Raw genomic sequence first — 22,498 nt, forward strand, 5'->3', positions numbered from 1 at the left:
TGACCTGACAAACAAATTTACCCCCATGTTAGATTTGCTCTAAATGCTTTGGTTTTTGTGTTATAAGCCAAAAACTGCATTTTACCCCTATGTTCTATTTTTAGCCATGGCGGCCATCTTGGTTGGTTGACCGGGTCATCGGACACATTTTAAAACTAAGTACCCCAATGATGATTGTGGCAAAGTTTGGTTAAATTCGGCCAAGTAGTTTCAGAGGAGAAGATTTTTGTAAAAGTTAACGACGACGGACGACGGACGACACCGGACGCCGGACGCAAAGTGATGGGAAAAGCTCACTTGGCCTTTGCGGCCAGGTGAACTAAAAATACACCACCAAGAACGTTTCTATAAAGTTTTGAACCCTTGAATGGCCTTAAATCCTATATATCCTTAACAAGCATATGAACTGTGCAACAAAACGTTAATAGTGAATATAGGGCACAGATTTAAGCTAAGGAGTTATGGAGCACAAGAATACCGAAAACGGCCAATTCTTATAATAAAAAAAACACAAAGCACGCTTTTATCTAGTTTTGAACCCTTAAATGGTCTCATTAAACAATTTACATGACGTATAATTATAAGGTGACGTTCACATCAGGTAATGCAGTTCTAGCATCACGTACTGCAATATTCACATCATACACTAAAGTATTCGCATCATGTACAAGCGTTTTTATTTTAACAGCACATAAGGAAAGTTTCGCATCATGTAATGAAACAACCACATCACGTAAAGACGTTTTCACATCATGTAATGAAGTTTTCACATAATGTAATGAAGTTTTCACATAATGTAATGAAGTTTTCACATAATGTAATGAAGTTTTCACATCATGTAATGTAATGAAGTTTTCACATCATGTCAAAAAGCTTTCACATCATGTAATGAAACAACCACATCACGTAAAGACGTTTTCACATCATGTAATGAAGTTTTCACATAATGTAATGAAGTTTTCACATAATGTAATGAAGTTTTCACATCATGTAATGTAATGAAGTTTTCACATCATGTAATAAGCTTTCACATCATGTAATGGAGTTTTCACATCATGTAATGAAGTTTTAACATCATGTAATGAAGAGTTCACATCATGTAATAAAGAATTCACATCATGTAATGAAGAGTTCACATCATGTAAAGAAGAATTCACATCATGTAATGAAGAATTCACATAATGTAATGAAGAATTCACATCATGCAATGAAGAGTTCACATCATGTCAAGAAGAGTTCACATCATGAGTAGAAGAATTCACATCATGTAATGAAGAATTCACATCATATAAAGGAGAATTCATATGATGTAAGCAACATTTGCATCATGTCATAGTAGCTTCTTCTTATAAGGCAGTGATGGCGTTCCATATTAAAGAATTGCAAACTATTTTGACAGTATTTATGTTTTCTCCACATGCATTCTCGTCTTCAATGAAATAATTACATTAGATGTATGTTTCATAATAATACATTATTCTGATTGGCTATTGCACATCATGTGTTAGTCATTGGCAATTGCATCACTCAATGTAACTTTTCATTCTTTTATAAGACGTGGTCCCACAATAAAGGGCACAGGTGAATTAAAGAAACAAGTTATAAAATTCGTGTTTTCATGATTATAGCTAAAAAATGTAATTATAAGTATTGAATGCTTCTTTTTGTAACATTATAGGGTTGTAAAAGCGTTGACCGTGTGCACATTACTTCGGTCAACGCTTTTACACCCTAATGAAGTTACAAAACGAAGCATTCAATTCTTAAATGAAATCAAAATAGTATTTTCATCAAAAACGTTAATGCGATTTAGAAGCACCATATTCCTAGTTTACTCTTGTAACTGCTTTCAAGATTTGTATACATTCTGCCGATTTTGTGCTCTTTGCAAAGGTAAACTTGAAAAAATATAAGCAAGACTGCAAGTTATTTTATTGATAAAAAATAAGGTGTCCATTGCTTTGCATATGGATTATGTATAAGCAGATTAGTGAGACAAGACGAGAGTTTTTTTTTCTCCGTGTTGAAGGTTGAACTGTCATTTTGAGAGGAAGAACAGTAATAAAAGCGCCGTTCTTTTGCTTTGTTGGTGTGGTTTTTTTTCGCTGTGCATGTACTGATTGTGTGCCATGGATGGATACCCTATCTTTTCATTTAACATTGGAAATACAGACAGCTTAAGCGTTATTGAAAATGTAATCAATTGCAAATTTCAAGATTATATCAAATATATATAATTTCTATTGATGTGCTTCAAATGAAGGTCAGTCTATGATTATTTTAGTTGAAAAAGATACAATATATATAGTTTCTTTTGTGAAAAAAAGATATCAAATTCAGAAAGGAAGACAATCGTTTCTGTTCTTATTGAATAAAATACAACTGAATTAAATAGTTAGTTCCTAAATTGAGCTGTTACATCGTTGTCTTAGACCATAGGGAAGGGTTTAACAAGTTGGTGTCTTGAGGTACATATGCATTTCTGCAATCGAGTTATTGATTTATTTATTTTGTGATGTTAGATCAAATTGAAAACTGATCTTTGAAGGCTGTTTTGTTTTCCATTTGAATACTGTTATTTTTTTTCAAAATTGGAATTGATAACACTTTATCAAAGTTTAGCCAGGACTGTCTAAAATTGAAGGGTGCACATTTCGCTTACTTTTCTCCTTCAAGTTTACGAAGAACACGCATACTTCCTGGAAATGATGATTTTAACATTTAAGATGTGCATTTTCGACTTTCTGTAACTTTTTGAAGATATCTTTTCAGATTTACGCCATTACTCAGCAGCCGTGTATCCATTTATTTTTTAATATTTAACGGTGTCACATTATTTCTTTAAAATATTTTTTTCTAATTTCATAGAAATTCCATCATTTCACAAAGACGAAAATTAGCGGCATCGTTACCTATCAGATGGTCTCTTTATTTACAGTGTTGTTACTTTAAACCTATACCAATCTAATTAAAATATAGATCTCCGATTTCGTTATACTACGTTACTACATATACTACGTTACTACATATGAGCTCATATGTAGTAACGTAGTATAACGAAATCGGAGATCTATATTTTAATTAGAATGAATCTATACATAACTAGCCATTAACGGCAAACTGTCTTTGTGAGGTTCATGCAGTTCTCCTCTGTAAAATATCAATGTAATATTGTAGTCTCGCACCAAGGTATAACTGCTCACTGGAAACTTGTTATTTTTGGAAAACCATTATATAAATTTCACGGAAGCTAATACAGTCCACCCCTTTCCATGTATGAGAGTTCTATATTTTTTTCCTTTAATTAAATACAAGATACTTGATTATTCTTAGGAATATGTCAACTTAAAATACTTGGACCTCGGTTTATAAGTTACACTGTTTTCAAACTAGTGACCTAATCCGATATATGGGGCAACGACGGTAAATCATTCTACTGAAATCATGGATGAGACATGTAGAAGCTATATCTATGCTGATATAATCTGGAATTCTTAACGGTATCAGTTGGAGTATTCCTTTTAGCTTACACTATTGCCTTATGGTTCCATATATTGATTTTTTTTTTTGTTGCGTCCAGTGGCCAATATCTAACTTTGCTGACAATCGACATGCATTTGCATGGTTCAACCCATATAACAGGAGAAGCTAGGCTTATCTATATAGCTAAGTTATGAAAAAATACTTTCATATCACGAAATTGCTAGTATCTTTTCCAATCCCTTTTATGTGATTAAGATTTGAATATGAAAAAACGCTGATACAATTTTATTACAAAAATCTTCCCAAAGTATGTCACGGAATTACTTACATGTTGTTTCGGATTAGTTTTAAAATTATAACATTTCCTTTCGGCAAGTCTTGTGTACTATTAAAAAGTCTAGAATGTTGATATGTTCCGAATGCCGACAAGATGAGGATGAAAGTAAAGAAAAAGCTGGTGATCATTTGCGTAATTTGCTTTATCTGCATAATTATTGGAACCAAAACTTTGTGTAAGTAAAAAGTGATGTATTTCTCACATTCGTCTTTTTACCTAAATACTTTCACCATATGCAGAGATCTCCATGGATGAAAATTGAACCATGGAGGAACTTTCACCATCATAAACCGTATCTATGCCGTACAGTGTAGAGCGATGTAATGTATTTCATCCCTCCACTATGGATAGGTGAACATGCTAATTCATTGCTAATTTGAATTATATTTATTTGAATTTTCATTATAAATACTCCCTTTCCCTTAGCAAATGCTTAGTCAGCTGTTAGTCGAGAATAAGAATAACCAATAGCTATCACGAAGGTCCCCTTGTAGTTTTCTTGCTTTTTTTTTGGTAATTCTTATTGGGGATAAAAATCATGTGGAGCTTATTTTTCACGGACACTGTCAAATTAAGAAGTCATGAACGCATTACTGGTATGGCTGGTTTGCAGTAGACAATAGACAATAGACAATAGACAATAGACAATATTTTATTCGCACAAACACATTTACATTAAATGGTTATGGCATACAAAATTAAGACAATAAACTTACAATGGTTAAATTGATTACAATTATATTAGAGTGACAGTGGTATTCACAGCAAAGAAGAAAAAAGGCTATAAATATCAACAGTTAACACATTATTAATGTTCATGAACAATTGAAAAAAGAACACAAACAAAAATTAGGTTGGCATTGCATATTAAAAGAAATACAAGTTATACAGATGTTCTTAATAAAAGACAATCATTAATATACTTTATGGTGATTTTTATAATGACTGGTAGACTGCTATTTAAAAGTACAGTCAAATGCTTAAGTGTTATAGTGGACTGCAATTTAATAAAATTGAAATTAAGATTTTTATTAATATTTTGTATATAGGTATCCCTTAATGATGTATAGCCAGTAACGACAAAACGAGTCGTACAGGTTATTTAAAAGGTTAAAAAGGTTTGTAAAGCAAACGTTGTCTAATGAAAAGTTTTTTAATGACTTTATCTAGAAAATCGATGCTATGCAACATGCATCTTCGAGTCTGAATAGAAACCGGAAGCGCAGATGTATCAATTTGATTGTAAAATACGAAATGAATTTGGAATTACGATACCATATTTCTTTACAGGAAATATTAAAAGGTTTTACTTTTTAACTTTTACAGTAATTCTATATTATCGTTACAATACAGCAGTACTCGAGTTATTTGCGATGAAATAATAATTACTGTTCTACGTCTTATTTTGTACTTCTTAAAAAGGGGGATGCTGATTGCGTAAGTCAAAATAAAGGCATGTGTTTGACTTGTTAAACTTTGTTACTGGATTATTAATTTATTTATTTAATCTGAATTATCATAAGCATTGGCAGAAACTTAGTTAAATAATTCGACAAATAAATCGTTTATCTTCATATAAAATTGTCCTGTCTGGTTTGTTCATTGTTGTTGATGTACCTGTACAAGCTCAGGTACAAGTGATTACCGATCTTAAATGAATCCAGTTATCGCTCAGGCGTTAGAACTGTATTGGATTATACTATAAAAAAAAGCCTGAGGGTTATGCAATTACATGCATTTAATTAAAATTGCTAATGAAATGGCGTCAGGCTATAAAAACAATCACAGTTTTAAAAGATGGCGGGGCGCCATCGTTAAACAGGCCATGGATATCCCTGCATATGTAGGGGCTTCGGAATTTTAATTTAAAAGAAATTGGTCTAATGCCTGTACTCAGTCTCAAGTACTGGAACTCTAGTCTAGGGGTAGCATAATAAATCAGTAAAACAATATTCAATAAATAATATACGAATTACACCATCTCACAACACACTACCAGCTACTAGGGAAACATGGACAGTTCAATTGTTGGACCCTTGCTCAAAGTCACAGGTAATCACAGACACAAGCAAAATGGTTCATAGTACCATATTATATATTTTTGATTGATTGTTGATAGCTTAAAGTCCAATAGCAATTATTTCTTATTGGACATTAAGCTATGTGTTCAACAGGTAAAAGTAGTCATGTACTATGTTATTTTAAAAAATTCTCTCACAACATGCTCAATATATATTGCTTGAAAGTTACACGTATATCTCACTATTGAAATCAATAAGTTTATATAAACAATAAAATCTTTTACCAACATTAACTCTTTTATTTAAATTTCAGAGATCAAACAAACATCATCTACAATTGCAACTTGAGACAAGCTGTGCGCTTTTGATCTTCATTCCAAAAAAAAATATTATACATGTAGCTACATGAAAACAATGAAGAATAAGAATATGTACATAAAAAATATTGATTTAGGCATAAATGTACAATCAATCATATTTCAATAACATGTGTTTACATGTACAGTATCTTCAAACAATATCAAGTTTAAAATATTATAGCTAGGTTATTTTATTGTATTCCCCCCCCCCCCCCCCCCCTTTATAATGTAAAGCTACTGTATAGACAAAATGAGGTTTGTGTTGCATGTGTTGGTCTTACAATGTCCTGATATGGATATGACTGAAAAAGTGCTGAATTACATTTTTGTACTTTTGAACAAGGTGCTCAAATGTCTTGGTCCTGATCTGAAGTGTCTTTTACCAGATGAAGGATAAAATTTTTGAACTGCCTATTAAAAGTTAAGGAGGATTGATTTTTATTGGGGTTTAACTTATAATGTTGTTCTGAATTTTGTTTTACTATACATGTACAAAATGTATATATATTACATCAAATTTGAGATTAGGGATCATTTTAGCAAGCATGAATTTTCAGGTCCTAATCCCATTTTTAGCTCACCTGGCCCAAAGGGTAGAGTGAGCTTTTCTCATCACTTAGCGTGTCGTCCGTCATTGTTAACTTTTACAAAAATCTTCTCCTCTGAAACTACTAGGCCAAATTTACCCAAAACTTGGCCACAATCAACATTGTGGTATCTAGTTTGAAAAAATGTGTCCAGTGACCTGGCCAACCAACCAAGATGGCAGCCATGGTTAAAAATATAACAAAGGGGTAAAATGTAGATTTTGGCTTATACATTTGTAACTCTAAACTTTAGCATTTAGAGCAAATCTGACAGGGATAAAATTGTTTATCAGGTCAAGATCTATCTGCCCTGAATTTTTCAGATGAATCGGACAACTGGTTATTGGGTTGCTGCCCCTTAATTGGTAATTTTAAAGAAATTTTGTTGTTTTTTGGTTATGATCTTGAATATTATTATAGGTAGAGATAAACTGTAAACAGCAATAATGTTCAGTAAAGTAAGAATAAGTCAATAAGATCAAAATGACCTGTTAAAGAGTTATTGCCCTTTATAGTCATTTTTTACCAATTTTTCGTAAATTTTTGTAATCTTTTACAAAAATCCTCTCGTTTGAAACTACTGGGCCAAATTCAACCAAACTTAGCCCCAATCATTATTAGGGCATCTAGTTCAAAAATGTGTGCAGTGACCGAGCCAACCAAAGAAGATGGCCACCATAGCTAAAAATAGAACATAGGAGTACAATGTAGATTTTGGCTTATAACTCGTAAACCAAAGCATTGAGAGCAAATTTATAAATCTGACAGGGGTTAATGTTGTTTATCATGTCAATATCTATCTGCCCTAAAATTTTCAGATGAATTGGACAACTGGTTGTTGGGTTGCTGCCCCTCAATTGGTAATTTTTAAAGAAATTTTGCCGTTTTCGGTTCTTATCTTGAATACTTTTATAGATTGAGATAAACTGTAAACAGCAATAATGTTCAGCAAAGTAAGATCTACAAATAAGTTGGCATGAACAAAATGGTCAGCTGACCCCTTAAGGAGTAATTGCCCTTTAAAGTCCATTTTTAACAATTTTCATTCATCTGCAACTAAAGGGCCAAGTCTATTATAGATAGAGAAAATTGTAAGCAGCAGGAATATTCAAAATTAATGTAAGATCTACAAACACATCACAATCACCAAAACATAAATTTGTCATGAATCCATCTTTGTCCTTTGTTTAATATGCACACAGACCAAGGTGAGCGCTAGTTTAAGATTTCAAAGAGCAATGAAAAGATAAAAATCAACTCATTTATTTTCAACGTTTACATTAATTTTTTTGAAACCATCATGAAATAATTAAAACATAAATTACATTTATTAGGCTGTTAGTTTTCTGGTTTTAATTGTTTTACATTTATGATTGAGGGGCTTGTGATTGTTATTTTAGCTGACTATGCGTTATGGGCTTTGCTCATTGTTGACTGCAGTACAGTGACCCATAGCTGTTATCTATAACCCTTAGTCAGTTTTGACGAAGTTCTTCATTCTTAACTTGACTTACATTTTGTCCTTGATTGATACTTGTCTTAGATTTCCATTTTAAAGATGTAAAATAATAATAGGGGACTCATCAACTTTGATTTTAGAGTACATATCATCCACAGTATGACAGTGTTCTAGATATTAAAAAAACGTTAAAAAATGAAATAATTGTAACATCATAATTCATTGGATCACAGTATTGTCATGATTCTGCAAAACGTATTTTATGTGTTTCACTGCCAAACAGCTGGTACAAAAATGTTACAAACTGGTTAACATGGTTAATAAAATAAAAGCAAATTCAATTACCCATTGATGATTTTATGCCAATCAAATGGAAATTTATGTATCAACAACATATTCATATAAATTTAAGAATCTATGGGATATTTGAGAAATTTAAGACATGGAAGGAATGTTTTTCGCCTATTGTATTTACTTTTTATTCAAATGTTGACCTACTTTGAAAGAATTCATTTTGCATTTTTTTCAGAAAATAAATAGGTACAAGATGGGTCATCGCAACATTAGTTATAGTTGAATGGAAAATTTTACCTAAATCTGTGATATTTATGCCATTTCCTATATTTTTTACTTTACTTGATCTTTGAAATCTATATTTCAGACAACTGGGTACACATTGAGGTAGTTAAAGACTTGATGTATGAATCACCGCATCAGAATTTAATAAAAACATTTCTTCGTCCAATGGAATATTGTAATTCTTTCCATCATATCAACAGTGGTGAAGAAGGTTAGTATTTATTTTGTCTTTTCTGCTTGTTTCCAAAATGAATAAATATGAATCATGCTTTGAATAGTGGATTTGTTAAACTGATTCAGGTATCCCAAAACTTGTAACGTTAAAAAATCAATTTTATGCAATGAAACTCTGTTATTCATGTTAAAAGTCCACTATCAACAAAGTGGAAGGCGACTGAAAGTTTGCACTCTGTCTAGGTACAATGTATGTCTGTCCATCTGTCAGTCTGAGGTAAAAGTTTTACTGAATCCTTTGTGATTTCCAGAAAAAGGCGGACAAATAGCGATAAGGTGTGTTGATTGTGAATGTGGTGTATATAAAAAAGAAGATGTGGTATTATTGCCAATGAGACAACTATCCACAAAAGACCAAAATGACACAAACATTAACAATTATAGGTAACCGTATGGCCTTCAACAATGAGCAAAGCCCATATGGTTACATTTTATATTGGAACAAAATTTGTGACACTAAAACGGTACCTGTTATTGTTCCTATTTTTGTCCATTGGAATATATCATAGTTATCTCATGGGCAGTCTTAAATGTCTCATTGTTTTTATACCTTGATTAATGTAACTAACAAAAAATCTATTTTGATTCAATTTGTTATCTTTGATTCAAGTAAATTTTTATTTTTATTATTATTTCAGGTGATAGTAATATATCTGGATACTCTTTAGAACTAGTTCAAATGGTCATGCGTCATGGTGCGCGAACTGGTATGCATAGTTTACCTGGAATAGAAGTTCCAATTTTAAGTTGTAAAATAAATTCAAAGTTTGAAAATATCTCTCATTTTCTAGATAGAACAAGACAAAAATGGATAAATCAAAAAAACTTTGGATTTGACAGTTCGCTTTATCCAAATAAGAACAAATGCCAAGGATCAGATTTGACACCATTAGGAATGAAACAACACATTACGACTGGTCGATACCTTCAACGTAAATATGGAGGTCTTCTTAATACTACTCAGTTACATGTTCGCAGTACAGGGTATTCTAGAACATACCAGAGTGCAGTGGCTGTTCTGCTTGGCTTTTTAAACCACACATTTCTGCCTCTTGTCAGAATAAATAGATCTAGAGAAGCATCATTTTGTAGCCCCAGTTTGTTTTCAGGTTCTTGCCACTGTCCAGAGGCAGATAAATTAATGAGAAAAGCTAAGAAAGAAGCAGACAAAGCAGAAGGAGAGGATATTGATAAACAATTGTTGATAAATAGATTAAGGGAAGTATTAGAAACTGAAATACCTGTTGGCCTTTCAGCATTTTCTCTAATTGATATTTTTATGACATATGCTTGCCATGGGATACCACTGCCTTGTTCACAGAATCAACGGAAGTGTGTAAATCAGTCACATTTAGATTTGATTTTCAAGATACAAGATCGTGTAGGAAAACAAATGGTATTTGAAAATAGAAACTATATACAATATGCTCATTTATATCTGCATCCATTATTAGAAGAAATGGCAGATAGGATGAAAAAGGTAGCAAGGCGTAAACCAGTGGAATCTTTTGTTTTATACTCTGGTCATGATGTGACAATAACACCACTTGCAACTGTTTTAGGAATTCATGATGGAAAATGGCCGCCATTTGCCTCAAGGATAGTCATAGAATTATATAAAAAGACAGAAATTAAAATGCATTATTTTATCAAAGTATTTTTTAATGGAGTAGATGTGACTTCAAAAGCATCATTTTGTAAAAATAAAACTTTAAAAGGATTCTGCAAATTAAAATATTTTCGTGATTTTGTAAATGATCATTTACATAATAATGGACTTGATTCATATGATGAAGGCTGTGGCATTCCTAATCTTTAGAAGAAAAAAAACTGTTCAAAAATATATTTATATTCACTGTGCAATAAAATTCCGTAAAAAAATGTATAAAGGAGGGACATTTTTTTTCTACATTGAATGGGGTATACTTAGATAAAAATGTATTAATTTTGAATCTATTACAATTTTTTTATGGTCATTTTTTTCACCCATTATTTTATTGTATTTTTTAATTATATACATATACATTAATATCCTTCATGCAAAAGAAAAATATCTGATTTATTTTAGTATAATTATCTTTGTTAAGGCATACATGACAAATTTAGACAAAACTATTGGAGTGTTGGTTTGTTCACTGACCTCCCATGGCATAATGGTAGTTTCTATCACAATTTCCTCACTTTTTGTTTCTTCATATTTCAAGAATAGAGACAACATTGTTGAAAGTTTTCAGTTATACAGATAATCTTTAAAAATGGGACTTGGTCATGTTGGAGGCCTAGTGGTCCTAGTAGTCCAACTAAAATATGTGTATCTCTAGCCTTCCAACCCTGAGGTTGTGAATTGGAATCCCACACATGTCAAGTGTGGTCAACTCCAATTCCTTTCCTATTTACTCTTATTGACAGCATTGTCAGGCACTTGACTTCTTCCAACGATAACAACTGACAACCATGTATAAGCCAAATATTGCTGAAAGTGACTTTAATCGCCAACCAATTAATCAATTAATCTTGTTTAAAATATGATAAGCATGATGGTATTCATATGTAATGTTAAGCTAAGAGATTATGCATTTTTAGTGTAAATATAAAAAAGTAGATGTGGTATGATTGCCAATGAAACAACTATCCACAAAAGACCGAAATGACACAAACATTAACAACTATAGGTCACCGTACGGCCTTCAACAATGAGCAAAGTCCATACCGCATAGTCAGCTATAAAAGGCCCCAATAAGACAATGTAAACCAATTCAAACGAGAAAACTAACGGCCTTATTTATGTAAAAAAAATAACAAAAAACAAATATGTAACACATAAGCAAAAACTTTTTTGTAAGGGAGTGCAAGTGTAAAAATCTTGTAATAAAGTTTAAGTGGGAAAACCTTATGAAATAAAGTCTTAGAATTAGTATAAAAATCTTGTGGTTATGAATTATTAGGGTGAAAACTTGATGTTATGAATTGCTATTATGAAACCTTGTGATAATGAAGTGCTAGTGTGAAACCTTGAGGTAATGAAGTGCTAGTGTGAAACCTTGTGGTTGTAAAGTGCTAGTGTGAAAACCTTGTGTTATTTAAGTGCTAGTGTGAAAATCTTGTGTTATTTAAGTGTTATTTAGTGCTAGTGTGAAAATCTTGTGTTATTTAAGTGTTATTTAAGTGCTAGTGTGAAAACCTTGTGTTAAAGAAGTGCTTATGTTATAACATGTATCTACAATATGTACATGTAGTGAACCCTGTTGAACTTTTGTGCTGATATGAAATATAATGCATTTGGAGTTTGTTTGAAAATTAATTGTTCATAATGAGGGGGGATATGACCTTTATCGGGACTCCGGGATCGGGTGTTTTTAAGCTCAGGATTTCGAGATTGACCCTAACTCGAATAATTCAAGCCCTTTCCTTGTCCGATTTTCTCCCACACGTAGCCTTCGTAGATCAGCGGAATATTATGACTGAATTATTCCCGTAATATTGTCCCTCTCAGGATTCAGGAATTCTTTTTTGGGAATTTCGGGACCTCAGGATTTCGTGTTTTTTAAGTTCGGGATTTCGGAATTTCATGTCTTAAAGCCCGGGATTTTCGGGATCAGCACCCCTCCTATCCCCCCTCTATAATGTATTTATATTATTTATACACTATTTTTATGAATGTATGGATTTGGCCTTGACTTATTGTTTTGATTCATATGTATATCAACATAATGTGTGTATCAGGCCCTGAGGGGTAATAAATAATATATTTTGTATCTTTGAAAACTGCTGTACATGTAAAACCAAACAAAGTTGGAAATATTTGTGATATGTGATGTAAATGTAGTGTTTTGTACTTCCTAAATTTTGTCCTTAAAAAGTTATTTTTTTCCACAGAAAAAGTTGGGGTTTTTTTTAGATAATAACCCAACTTAAGACTGTTATCAATCTGTATATTACACACTTACCCATATGCTCAGGCGAAATACTGCCAACATATTTTTTTTTTGCTTCAACACCTGCCCAATTGTACTGTGATTTCTATTGATATCATGACTTAGGGCTGATAAGGGGTTGATATGAAAAATGCCATGTTATAATCTGTATGTACCAACCTTATACAAAAGCTACAAAAGGTAATTTATTAATGTCAATTATTTGGAAATAAAGCTGAAATTCATGTAACTGGTTGTTACAATTTCATCACAAAGTATTGATTTTTTCATATTTGTATATTAAGATACATGTATTTTAACTGTGCAATATCACTTTTCCATGTGGTTTTTTTTTCAGTCTTCCTTTGAAATATTGTTGAACATATGACTCGTTCTAAACAAATCAAATTCATATGGGTATATTAAATAATGATATAACCTTGTGCATATATTATAAAAGAAATAAGTTTTTAATAATTTAAGAGATTTATAATAAGTCATATACATGTATATGCTATAGGTTTATTTTATCATATTTCTCAGATTGATTATGTTATCCATTTAATAATTATTTGCATTGTTGATCATTGTTTATTTTATTTAAATTGTTTATTTTGTGTTATTGTTGATAAAAAGTGTCTTGCATTGATTTTACATCAATAAAACATTTGAATTTGTAACACAGGTCTTTCTTTTGCTCAAAACATTGTGTAAAATTATATACACATGTAGTGTCTTGTCCATAAGATCATGCATGTCTAATGCTTTTCTTTTGTTGTATCATTAATACAGATCTCGAATCAGGACTGATTCAAAATTGATGAATAATGTACTGTGTTTGAGGGATAAAGGCAGTCAATTTTGGATTTCACAGCTGCAAATGAATGTTATATACTGGTTGGTGTTAAGTCAGTGAATAATGTTAACTGCTAAAAAAGAATCCAATATTGACTGTGGTCACACATGAAACAACACCTGGAAAACCTTAATATTGGGAATTTGAATGTTTCCACAAATAAAATTAAAAATGGAAATGGGAAATGTGTCAAACAGACAACAACCAAAACAAAGAGCAGACAATATCAGAGGGCCACCAATTGGTCTTCAACACAGCAAAAATCGTGTCCCCGGAGGTAGCTTCAGCTAGCCCAAAAATGTGTTCTAGTTTGGTGATAAAAAAACTTCATACTAAACTCCAAAACATTTAATTTAGAACTGATTGATATGAAACATAAATATATGATCCTGAGCCACTTTTAGAAATGTAGTCTTATTTTCTACACATAATGGTTATCATAGCATTCATACAAAAGATTACAGAAAGCCGAATTGTGTAATGTAAATTTTAAAGTAGAATGCTAATTTAATTGATAATCAATATGAAGGCCAAAAGTATATATATAACTCTTAATATTGAAGCGTTTGGGTGTGCTGATGAAAATATATATGTTGCATAAAATGAAAAGAAAACCACATAAATTAAAGATGCCAAATGGTGCTTGTACTGGCCAGCCAGCTTGTGGCTTAGCTAGACATTAAAAGGTGCTAGTTCACCAAGACAAATTCCGGCAGTTAATCACCCATCTTCTCCTTTTGCAGAACCAGTTTTAAAGTATCTGATTGGACATGGTGGCTTTAAAATTAACTGAGATAAAATTGGAAAACATATGAAACAGTCTTTATATACAATTTTTTTAATTTTATCATAAAAAAGGTAAAATATCCCCTTTGACCCCATTCCAAAATGGATAAAAAAAGATACATGTAATTTCTCCTTTTTTCCCATACGAAACTCCAGGCTAGGATCAAACTATGCCACCATGCTTAGGCTTAGTCAGCAACTCTGGGCTAGGATCAGACTGAGCTATCATGCTTAGGCTTAGTTAGACTGAGCTTCTTCACTTAGTTCGTACAAGTTGTAGCAGATACTTCATTCGTATGGTAGGGGAAATTACTATACCGGTACCATCTGTGAACCCTATACACAGATTGTGACTTAACTTCGCCAAAGAATTCAACTTCTTGACTTAAGTCAATAGTTAATCATGTTTGAATTGTTTTACATTGTCATTTCGGAGCCTTTTATAGCTGACTTTGCGGTATGGGCTTTGCTCATTGTTGAAGGCCGTACGGTGACCTTTAGTTGTTAATTTCTGTGTCATTTTTGTTTCTTGTGGACGGTTGTCTCATTTGTAATCATACCACATCTTCCTCTTTTTGTATATTAAGCGTCATATTGCATACTACTTTAACTTCGTACTTTATTTTTGATTCGAGTGTCATGAAAAGTCTTTTGTAGACGAAACGTAAATATTAAATTTTATTTCTTGTATCTTTGATGAGTTTATTTAAAATGTACATATTGTACTTACGTATCCTATCCTACCACATACTCTGCTACCTTCTTTCTTCAAGCAAATCAACGAGACATAAACGAAGTAGATCTTCTTTACATAGTAATTTTATACAACAGACAATCTTTGTAATACAATGTGTGCAGTCAACCATGGTAATAAGATGCAATAAAAAATACTTCAGATTACTAGGCATCTGTATATGCAAAATTGAATTACCTTATCTTCTGAAATAAATCTTTTGACAAAATTGTTAACACTACCAAAGGTTATTCATGTTGCATCTCGAGTGACCTGAAAGGTTTCCCAGCAATCTCAATATAACCAATATATAAATATTCTATTACAAGATATAATTTGATTGAATAGATTAACCTCTCTACATTCCACTCACAATCATATACCCACATCCTCTCCATCATTTTATTTTTCTCCCTCCCTACCATTCATCCGTTCATAACATCCTTAATCACTTACCATTTATACGTTCACCCCTTCTGCTTCGTGTTGATCTTGATCTTGATCTTGATAGGTTTACGGTGATACATCAAATGATATTAATACACCGGGGGCCGGGTGCGTCAATTAATTTACTTGAGTTGGTCGGGCCCTCCTTACAATTTCACTAAAGGTTTTAGCTGGTTTTTCTGCTGTCTGAATTTTGATGAAGATATCTGGCGGTAGTAGGTTCCAGTCTTTAGTGGTATTTGGAATGAAACTGTATTTTAAAGTGTCTGTTTTCGTTTTAAGTTTGAAAAAATGTTGGCTGTGTACTAGTATGTTTATGGTTGTCCTGGATGTTTTTGTCAGTTGGTCGGATGGTAAGTTTGCTTGGCCGTGTTTACTTTTACAGAAAATGATCAGTCTGTTTTGTGATCTGCGGTCTTTTAGTAATGGTAATTGTAGTTAATCTAAAATTGCTGTCATACTTCCTGGTTCGTACTGACGGTAGTTGTAGTTTGATGTTATAAACCAAGCCGCTCTTTTCTCTACATTTTCCAGTTGGTCTTGCAGATATATAGTTGATGTGAGTCCCAGGTGGTGCTTGCGTATTCTAGGACATGTCGTATGAGTCCTTTATATGCCTGGAGTTCAACTTCAAGTGGACATGCGGATATATTTCTTTTTAGTAAACCTGATGTCCCACAAGATTTGCATATCTCCTCTATGTGCTTTCCCCAGTGTAGATCATTGGTGATGTTTACTCCTAGATATCTTATGGATGTTACATATTGGAGTACCGTATTTTTCAAGGTGTATTCAAATGATGACATTGTCTTCTTGTGACTCAATGTCATCATGGTGCATTCCCGAGGGTGCATTTAACTGGTTAAAATATCATACCCTAATTAGTCGCCCAGTTACCAAGGGTATTCATATCTTTCTATAATTCTGTCACAGTCTTTTTCATTTTTAATTTCTCAATAGCATACAGTCTAATTTCGGACGTTACGTTTTCTGTCGTTGATATGGACTAGAAAAAGATTCGATCAAGAACCGTTCATTGAGGTACTCCTGATAATACTGATTATGTTTCGGATTTAATCCCATTCACGTCCACACACTGAGATCTTGTAGATAGAAAATTAAAGCGTCAATCCAATTCAAGATGTTTTTTGGCACGCCATGTTTGTGAAGTTTACTTTTTAAAAGCTTGTGCGGTACGGTGTCAAATACTTTTTCAAAATCCAAAATAAATATATCCGTTTGTTTCCTGTTGTCAATGGCATTTGCCCAGTCATGTATAACGTTAATAAGTTGGGTTTCACAGCTGTGTCTTCTTCTAAATCCATGTTGTCAGCTTTTTAGGATGTTGTGTTTTTCAAAGTGCTGCATTAGGTTTAAGCAAATGACGTGTTCTAGTAATTTGCAAGTAGTACATGTTAGGGAAACTGATCTGTAATTACTTTCTTTTTGAATAGTGGGCATATGTTAGCACTTTTCCATTCATCGTGGATGGTTCCTATGTTGATGGATTATTGGGAAAAAATTAGCCATTACCTCTGATATGTTAGGTGCCAATTCTTTAAGTACTCTTCTTAGGTGTATCCATCAGAACCAATCGCTTTTTATGCATAAACATTTTTAGTATCTTCTCTACTCCTTTGGTTGTTACTGTAATATTTCTCATTTTATGTGCAGGAGGAGTTTGGTATGGGATAGATGCATATTCTGTTTCAGTTTCAGTATAAACGCTTGTAAATTGGGTATTCAAAGCCTCAGCTTTTTGTTGGTGTGTTTCAGTGGTCTTATTATCTTAAGTTTTAAATGTTGGTATTCCTTGCTTGTTTGCTTTCTGGTTGTTGATATATTTGAAAACGGGTTTAGAGTCTTCTTTTATGTCGCCTATTAAGCTGTTAACATAGTTGTTGTGGGCCGATTCAATTTCTTTGCTAATTTTGCGTTTGAACTTTTTCCATTTTCGTTTTATTCTTATGCTGTTGTTTCTTTTATAGTTGGTGTGTGTTCTGTTCTTTCGTTTTATCATGGTCTTGATATCGATGTTATTGTTCATCCATGGTATTGACTGTTTTCCTTTTAGTATTTTAGTTGGGTACATTTGTTTTGGTGGTTCCTAGTATGAATTCTTTTATCGTTTTTCAATTTTCTTCCACATTTCTGTTGTTTTAAGGGCCGTTGAAGTATCTGTCTCTGGTGGATTCCCTTGAGTCGTCTGGTTATAGTTTCCTTTCGAGTATTGGTAGGAGTATTGGTAGAAATATGAAGGATCTTTAGTCTCAACAACAGAACAAAACCAGGTACAACAAACCAACTAAAGACCAAACTATAGATAATGTCATGGTTACCAACAACAACATGCTTTTGTAACGCAACAATACATAAAACAACAGCCAGTATATAATGGACAACAGTACAGCCAACCAACCAGCAGCAGTACAGAATCCATATCACCAGCAGCAACAACAACAGATTTTGTGTGTACTTTAGAAAATTGAACCTTCAAACAAAAAATTCGTCCTTTCCAAATCCCCGTCTAGAAAACGTCTTTGACATGATTGGTGAAGTGTAGCCCCAAATTCTGAGTTGTCTCGACCTTCACAGCGGATTTTGGCAAGTCCAGATGGACGAGGAAACAAAACAGAAATCTGCTTTTATTACTCGTAATGGTGTCTATGAATTTCTAAGAATGCCGTTTGGTCTTTAAAATGCTCCTATTAGTTTTCAACAGCTCATGTCTAATGTTTTACGTGGTCTTAATAGGCAATTTGTTTTAGTTTATGTTGATGATATTTTGGTATTTACTAGTAGTAGGAGTTTTAAAGACCATCTTTCGTATCTAGAACAAGTTTTCACTCGTCTTCGTGATGCAAATCTCACATTGAAACCAAGCACATGTGTGTTTGCAGCAAAAGAGGTGAAATACTTAGGGCACATCATTTAAAAAGAAGGAATTAAGGTTGATCTTGAAAAAACAAAAGCTATTAGTACTTTTCCTGTCCCTACAGGAGAGAAAAAACAGGTTCGCTAATTTTTGGGAATGTGCAATTATTATCGACTGTTTGTTGATTCATATTCGAAAATTGCCACTGCTTTAAATGACTTGTTAAAGAAGGAAAGAGAAAGAAGTTTTAAATGGAATAGGGAATAGTAAAATGGTTGTTCCATTAGATCCTGTTATTGCCAGACCAGAATTGTCGAGCCTTCCTGCTATTGCAAAGTTGCGACAAAATTTTCATGATTTTGGAAATATGTACAAATACTCAGGGAATTCTTCCTGCAGACAATGATCAGAGTTCAAAAGTTCAAAAATCTGCTCAAGATTGCTCCATCTGTAATAATGTTCTAAATAAATGGTTTCAGAAGAGAGTCAGAGTTGATAATGGTGAAAAGTGGATCAAACAAATCTCAAGCGCTAAGAGAGGGTGCTCTTTTAAGTTACCATGACAGTTTCGTTGGTGGTGCACACCTTGGGATTGAACGTGTTTATCATGCTTTGAGTTTAAAGTACTTTTGGCCTAAAATGCACCAAAGTATTGAAAACTACATTCGATCATGTGATCGCTGTCAGAGAATTAAAAGAGATAAAAAGGGTAAGAAACCACCTCTTAATCCTCTGCCAGTTGACACAACTTTTTGAAAGATGGCATATGGATTTTCTGAAAATCAGTAAAACTAATGAAGGTTATTCTTATGTGTTGCTTTTAGTAGATTTTTGTTTCAAAATGAAGTGAGGCCTTTCCTATGAAAACTCAAGAAGCTTCTGAGGTTGCAAAGGTTTTATTTCGTGAGATTATTACATGTATTAGTCGTTATGGTGCAATGAAGTGTCTAGTTACAGATCTTGGTCGAAATTTTGTATCTAATTTAGAGAATGCTTTGTGTGAAATGTTGAATATTACAAGGCATCATACAAGTTCCTACCATCCTCAGACAAATGGATTAGTGGAAAGGACCAATAGTACACTGATACAGGCAGTCAGAGCATATAGTGATATGGACAAAAACAGTTGGCCAAATAAACTCTCTGGTATTTTGATGGCTTCTATAAAAATTCTCAATCAACTCAATCAACAGAGTATTCTCCCTTCTCAATGGTGTTCGACAAGGAGATAAACTTACCTTTTGGCGCATCTGTTTTGCCAAAAGACAATCTGTCAAAAGATGCAAAACACCATTTAGAAGAAATAATTTCAAACCTCAAAATTACCCAAAGATTTGGCTGCTGAAAATATTAAGCTTAAACAAGCAAAAGTGAAAGAACGATACGACAAAAATACCAAAATTCCTGAATTTAGGCTCAGAGATAAAGTTTTACTTAAAAAACATGTAGTCCTTTTCGGTTGTTCTCCAAAATTAGTTGATAAATTTAATGGTCCTTATTACATAACTGACTGTGGGCCGAATTGCACATATAAATTAAGACGCTGCAGTGACCAGAAGGAAGTTAAAGCTATGGTCAATGCGAGCAATCTTAGACAATATGTGTATCCCACTGATTTTCGTGATCCACCACAAACTTCTGAACGTCCGGTTCCAAATAATGCATCTGATGCCCAAAATAATCCACCTGCATATAATGATCAAGATGATCAAATTGCAAACAATGAGAGTACAGATTCAGAAACTAACAGTGATAGTGAAGATGAACCGAACAATGTTATTGATAATACGTTTCATGAGGTTGAGAAACTACTAAATAACTGGAAAACAAGGGGAATACAATATTTTCTTGTGAAATGGGAAGATGGTTCCAAACCGACATGGGAACCAAAACTCAGTATAGGAGAGGGCTTGATACAAGACTATTTTACAAGGAAAACTAAGAAAGGAAGGAGGAGAAAACAGAGGAAATAGTTTACGAGGCCATAGGTGAAAACAAATTACAGTACAAATTTCACTGGAATAACACAGATTAAGCTTTAATGGCAAATAACTCACTTACATTCTTTGGTCTTCTCTTCTGCATTTGTTATCACTTTATTATACATGAAATAACATCTTTAACTACATATTTGTAATTTGTATAATGTGCAACAAACAGAATGTTGGATAAACACAACAATGAGACAGCAACCTAGCAACAAACATGCAAACGACATGTGCACGCTGAACGGAGAAAAGGAGATGCAAGTTTCCCTCAATGAGACAGCATCCCAAAGACTACAGATATATATAAATGCCATATTCACTTTGCTGATGCTACCATTTGTTTGGTTGGGGTCCTTTTGTTTGTTTGTTTTCTGATAGAAAAAATGTCCGCAATGAAAATGCCAGTAGTGATGAAAGTGGTTTTAAACACCAAAAAACGCACTTAAATTGAATCAGGGATTATTATAGACGTTTCCTATACCGTATTTTGGTTGGTGAAACAAGAATCCGTTGAAAGGATTTTAAATTGACTAAAGCAATGTTTTGCAACACATACATGCTTCTATCTTCTTCAAGTGTATTATGAATGATATATTTGTCGCTGGACATGAAGCAGATTCATCAATGATAAAAAGTTCTTGAATGCTTTAAAGGATCTATTAACTGGAATTAACTAAAGCAATGTTTTGCAACACATACATGTAACTGTCTTTTTGAAATGTAACTGATATATTTATTCCCAGTTGACATTTTTTGCCGGGTTGGTTTGGGTTTTTTTTTTTTTTTCAAACACACATTTAAGATATTATAAAACAAAAGTTGAAATTTGTAGGACAGTTTAACACAAACTCGTGTGATTACTCATTATGAACTGCTTCGTGACATGAAATATGAAGTCTTTATACACATGGGAAAAGTCGTACTTTTATAACTACGATTTGTTTGTCTGTTTAAGTAGACAGAGTTGCCTCTCATACATCTTTGACACTTCATCCCACAATGTCATCCATGGTTTTTAAAAGGGAAAAAATCCCCCTCTCCAGAAAATCAAATGGTTAATGCCTAAATGCTTTGATTGAACTGTAAAAAAAAGTTTGTTTTTATTTTTTAAGTTTTTATAGTTTTAAAACTGTTAACCAATTTAGAATTATTGCTCATGTTTATGTTAAAGAAAAAAATGGTATACCTTGAGACCAAAAAAAAGATTTGTAATCTATGTAATAATGAAAGTTGTGGGTCTTACAAATGCCTAAGGCATTTTTTTTTATAGTGATTCAGCTGTTGTATCCTGTGAGGTACCTCAGGATTGAAATTTGTAACATCAAATTTGATTGGGTGAAAATAATCAATTGACCCGGTCTCACTAATTAACAACAAGAAGAATTTTAGCGACAAGAAGCGACAAGAAAACATTTTTTTATCAAAATTACTTATTCCAAGTAAATATTCAAAGCATATGCAAAAGAAAACAATTTTAACGACAGGAAAGTTAACTTATTGATACAACAGAAAAACATTATTAAAATGTGAATATTTTCATCATTTTATTTAGTGTATTGCCTCATTTAACCGTGACGATATTTATCATGTTTATGCATATTGTAACATAAATTGGATTTTTTCCTTTGATGTTTTTATGAAATAATTTGCTTAAAAAGTGTGGTGAGGGAAAACCATGGTATATTATATGCAAATTAATGTTGTACCATACTTTGCTAATTAAATATGCAACCCAACTAGAATTCAAAGGAAAAAAGGCGGAGCTTCAGCCATGGTATAACATATTCATGTTCATGTTATTCCATGGCTGAAGCTCCACCTTTTTTTTTAATGTATCCGC

General features: G+C 32.8%; 2 protein-coding genes across 2 annotated transcripts; both read left to right on the forward strand.

The window, feature by feature from the left end:
* Positions 1-3,870: 3,870 nt before the first annotated feature.
* Positions 3,871-10,889, forward strand: LOC134692763 (2-phosphoxylose phosphatase 1-like). The gene is made up of 3 exons (XM_063553279.1): positions 3,871-3,995; positions 8,908-9,036; positions 9,698-10,889. The coding sequence occupies exons 1-3, from the start codon at positions 3,914-3,916 to the stop codon at positions 10,876-10,878; spliced, it is 1,392 nt and encodes a 463-aa protein (XP_063409349.1). The 5' UTR covers positions 3,871-3,913; the 3' UTR covers positions 10,879-10,889.
* A 9,352-nt stretch (positions 10,890-20,241) lies between these two features.
* On the forward strand, positions 20,242-20,643 carry LOC134692313 (uncharacterized). Its single transcript, XM_063552763.1, has one exon. The coding sequence runs from the start codon at positions 20,242-20,244 to the stop codon at positions 20,641-20,643; it is 402 nt and encodes a 133-aa protein (XP_063408833.1).
* The last annotated feature ends 1,855 nt before the right edge of the window (positions 20,644-22,498 follow it).

This window comes from Mytilus trossulus, chromosome 12 (assembly GCF_036588685.1).
Source record: "Mytilus trossulus isolate FHL-02 chromosome 12, PNRI_Mtr1.1.1.hap1, whole genome shotgun sequence".
NCBI classification, from domain to species: Eukaryota; Metazoa; Mollusca; class Bivalvia; order Mytilida; family Mytilidae; genus Mytilus; species Mytilus trossulus.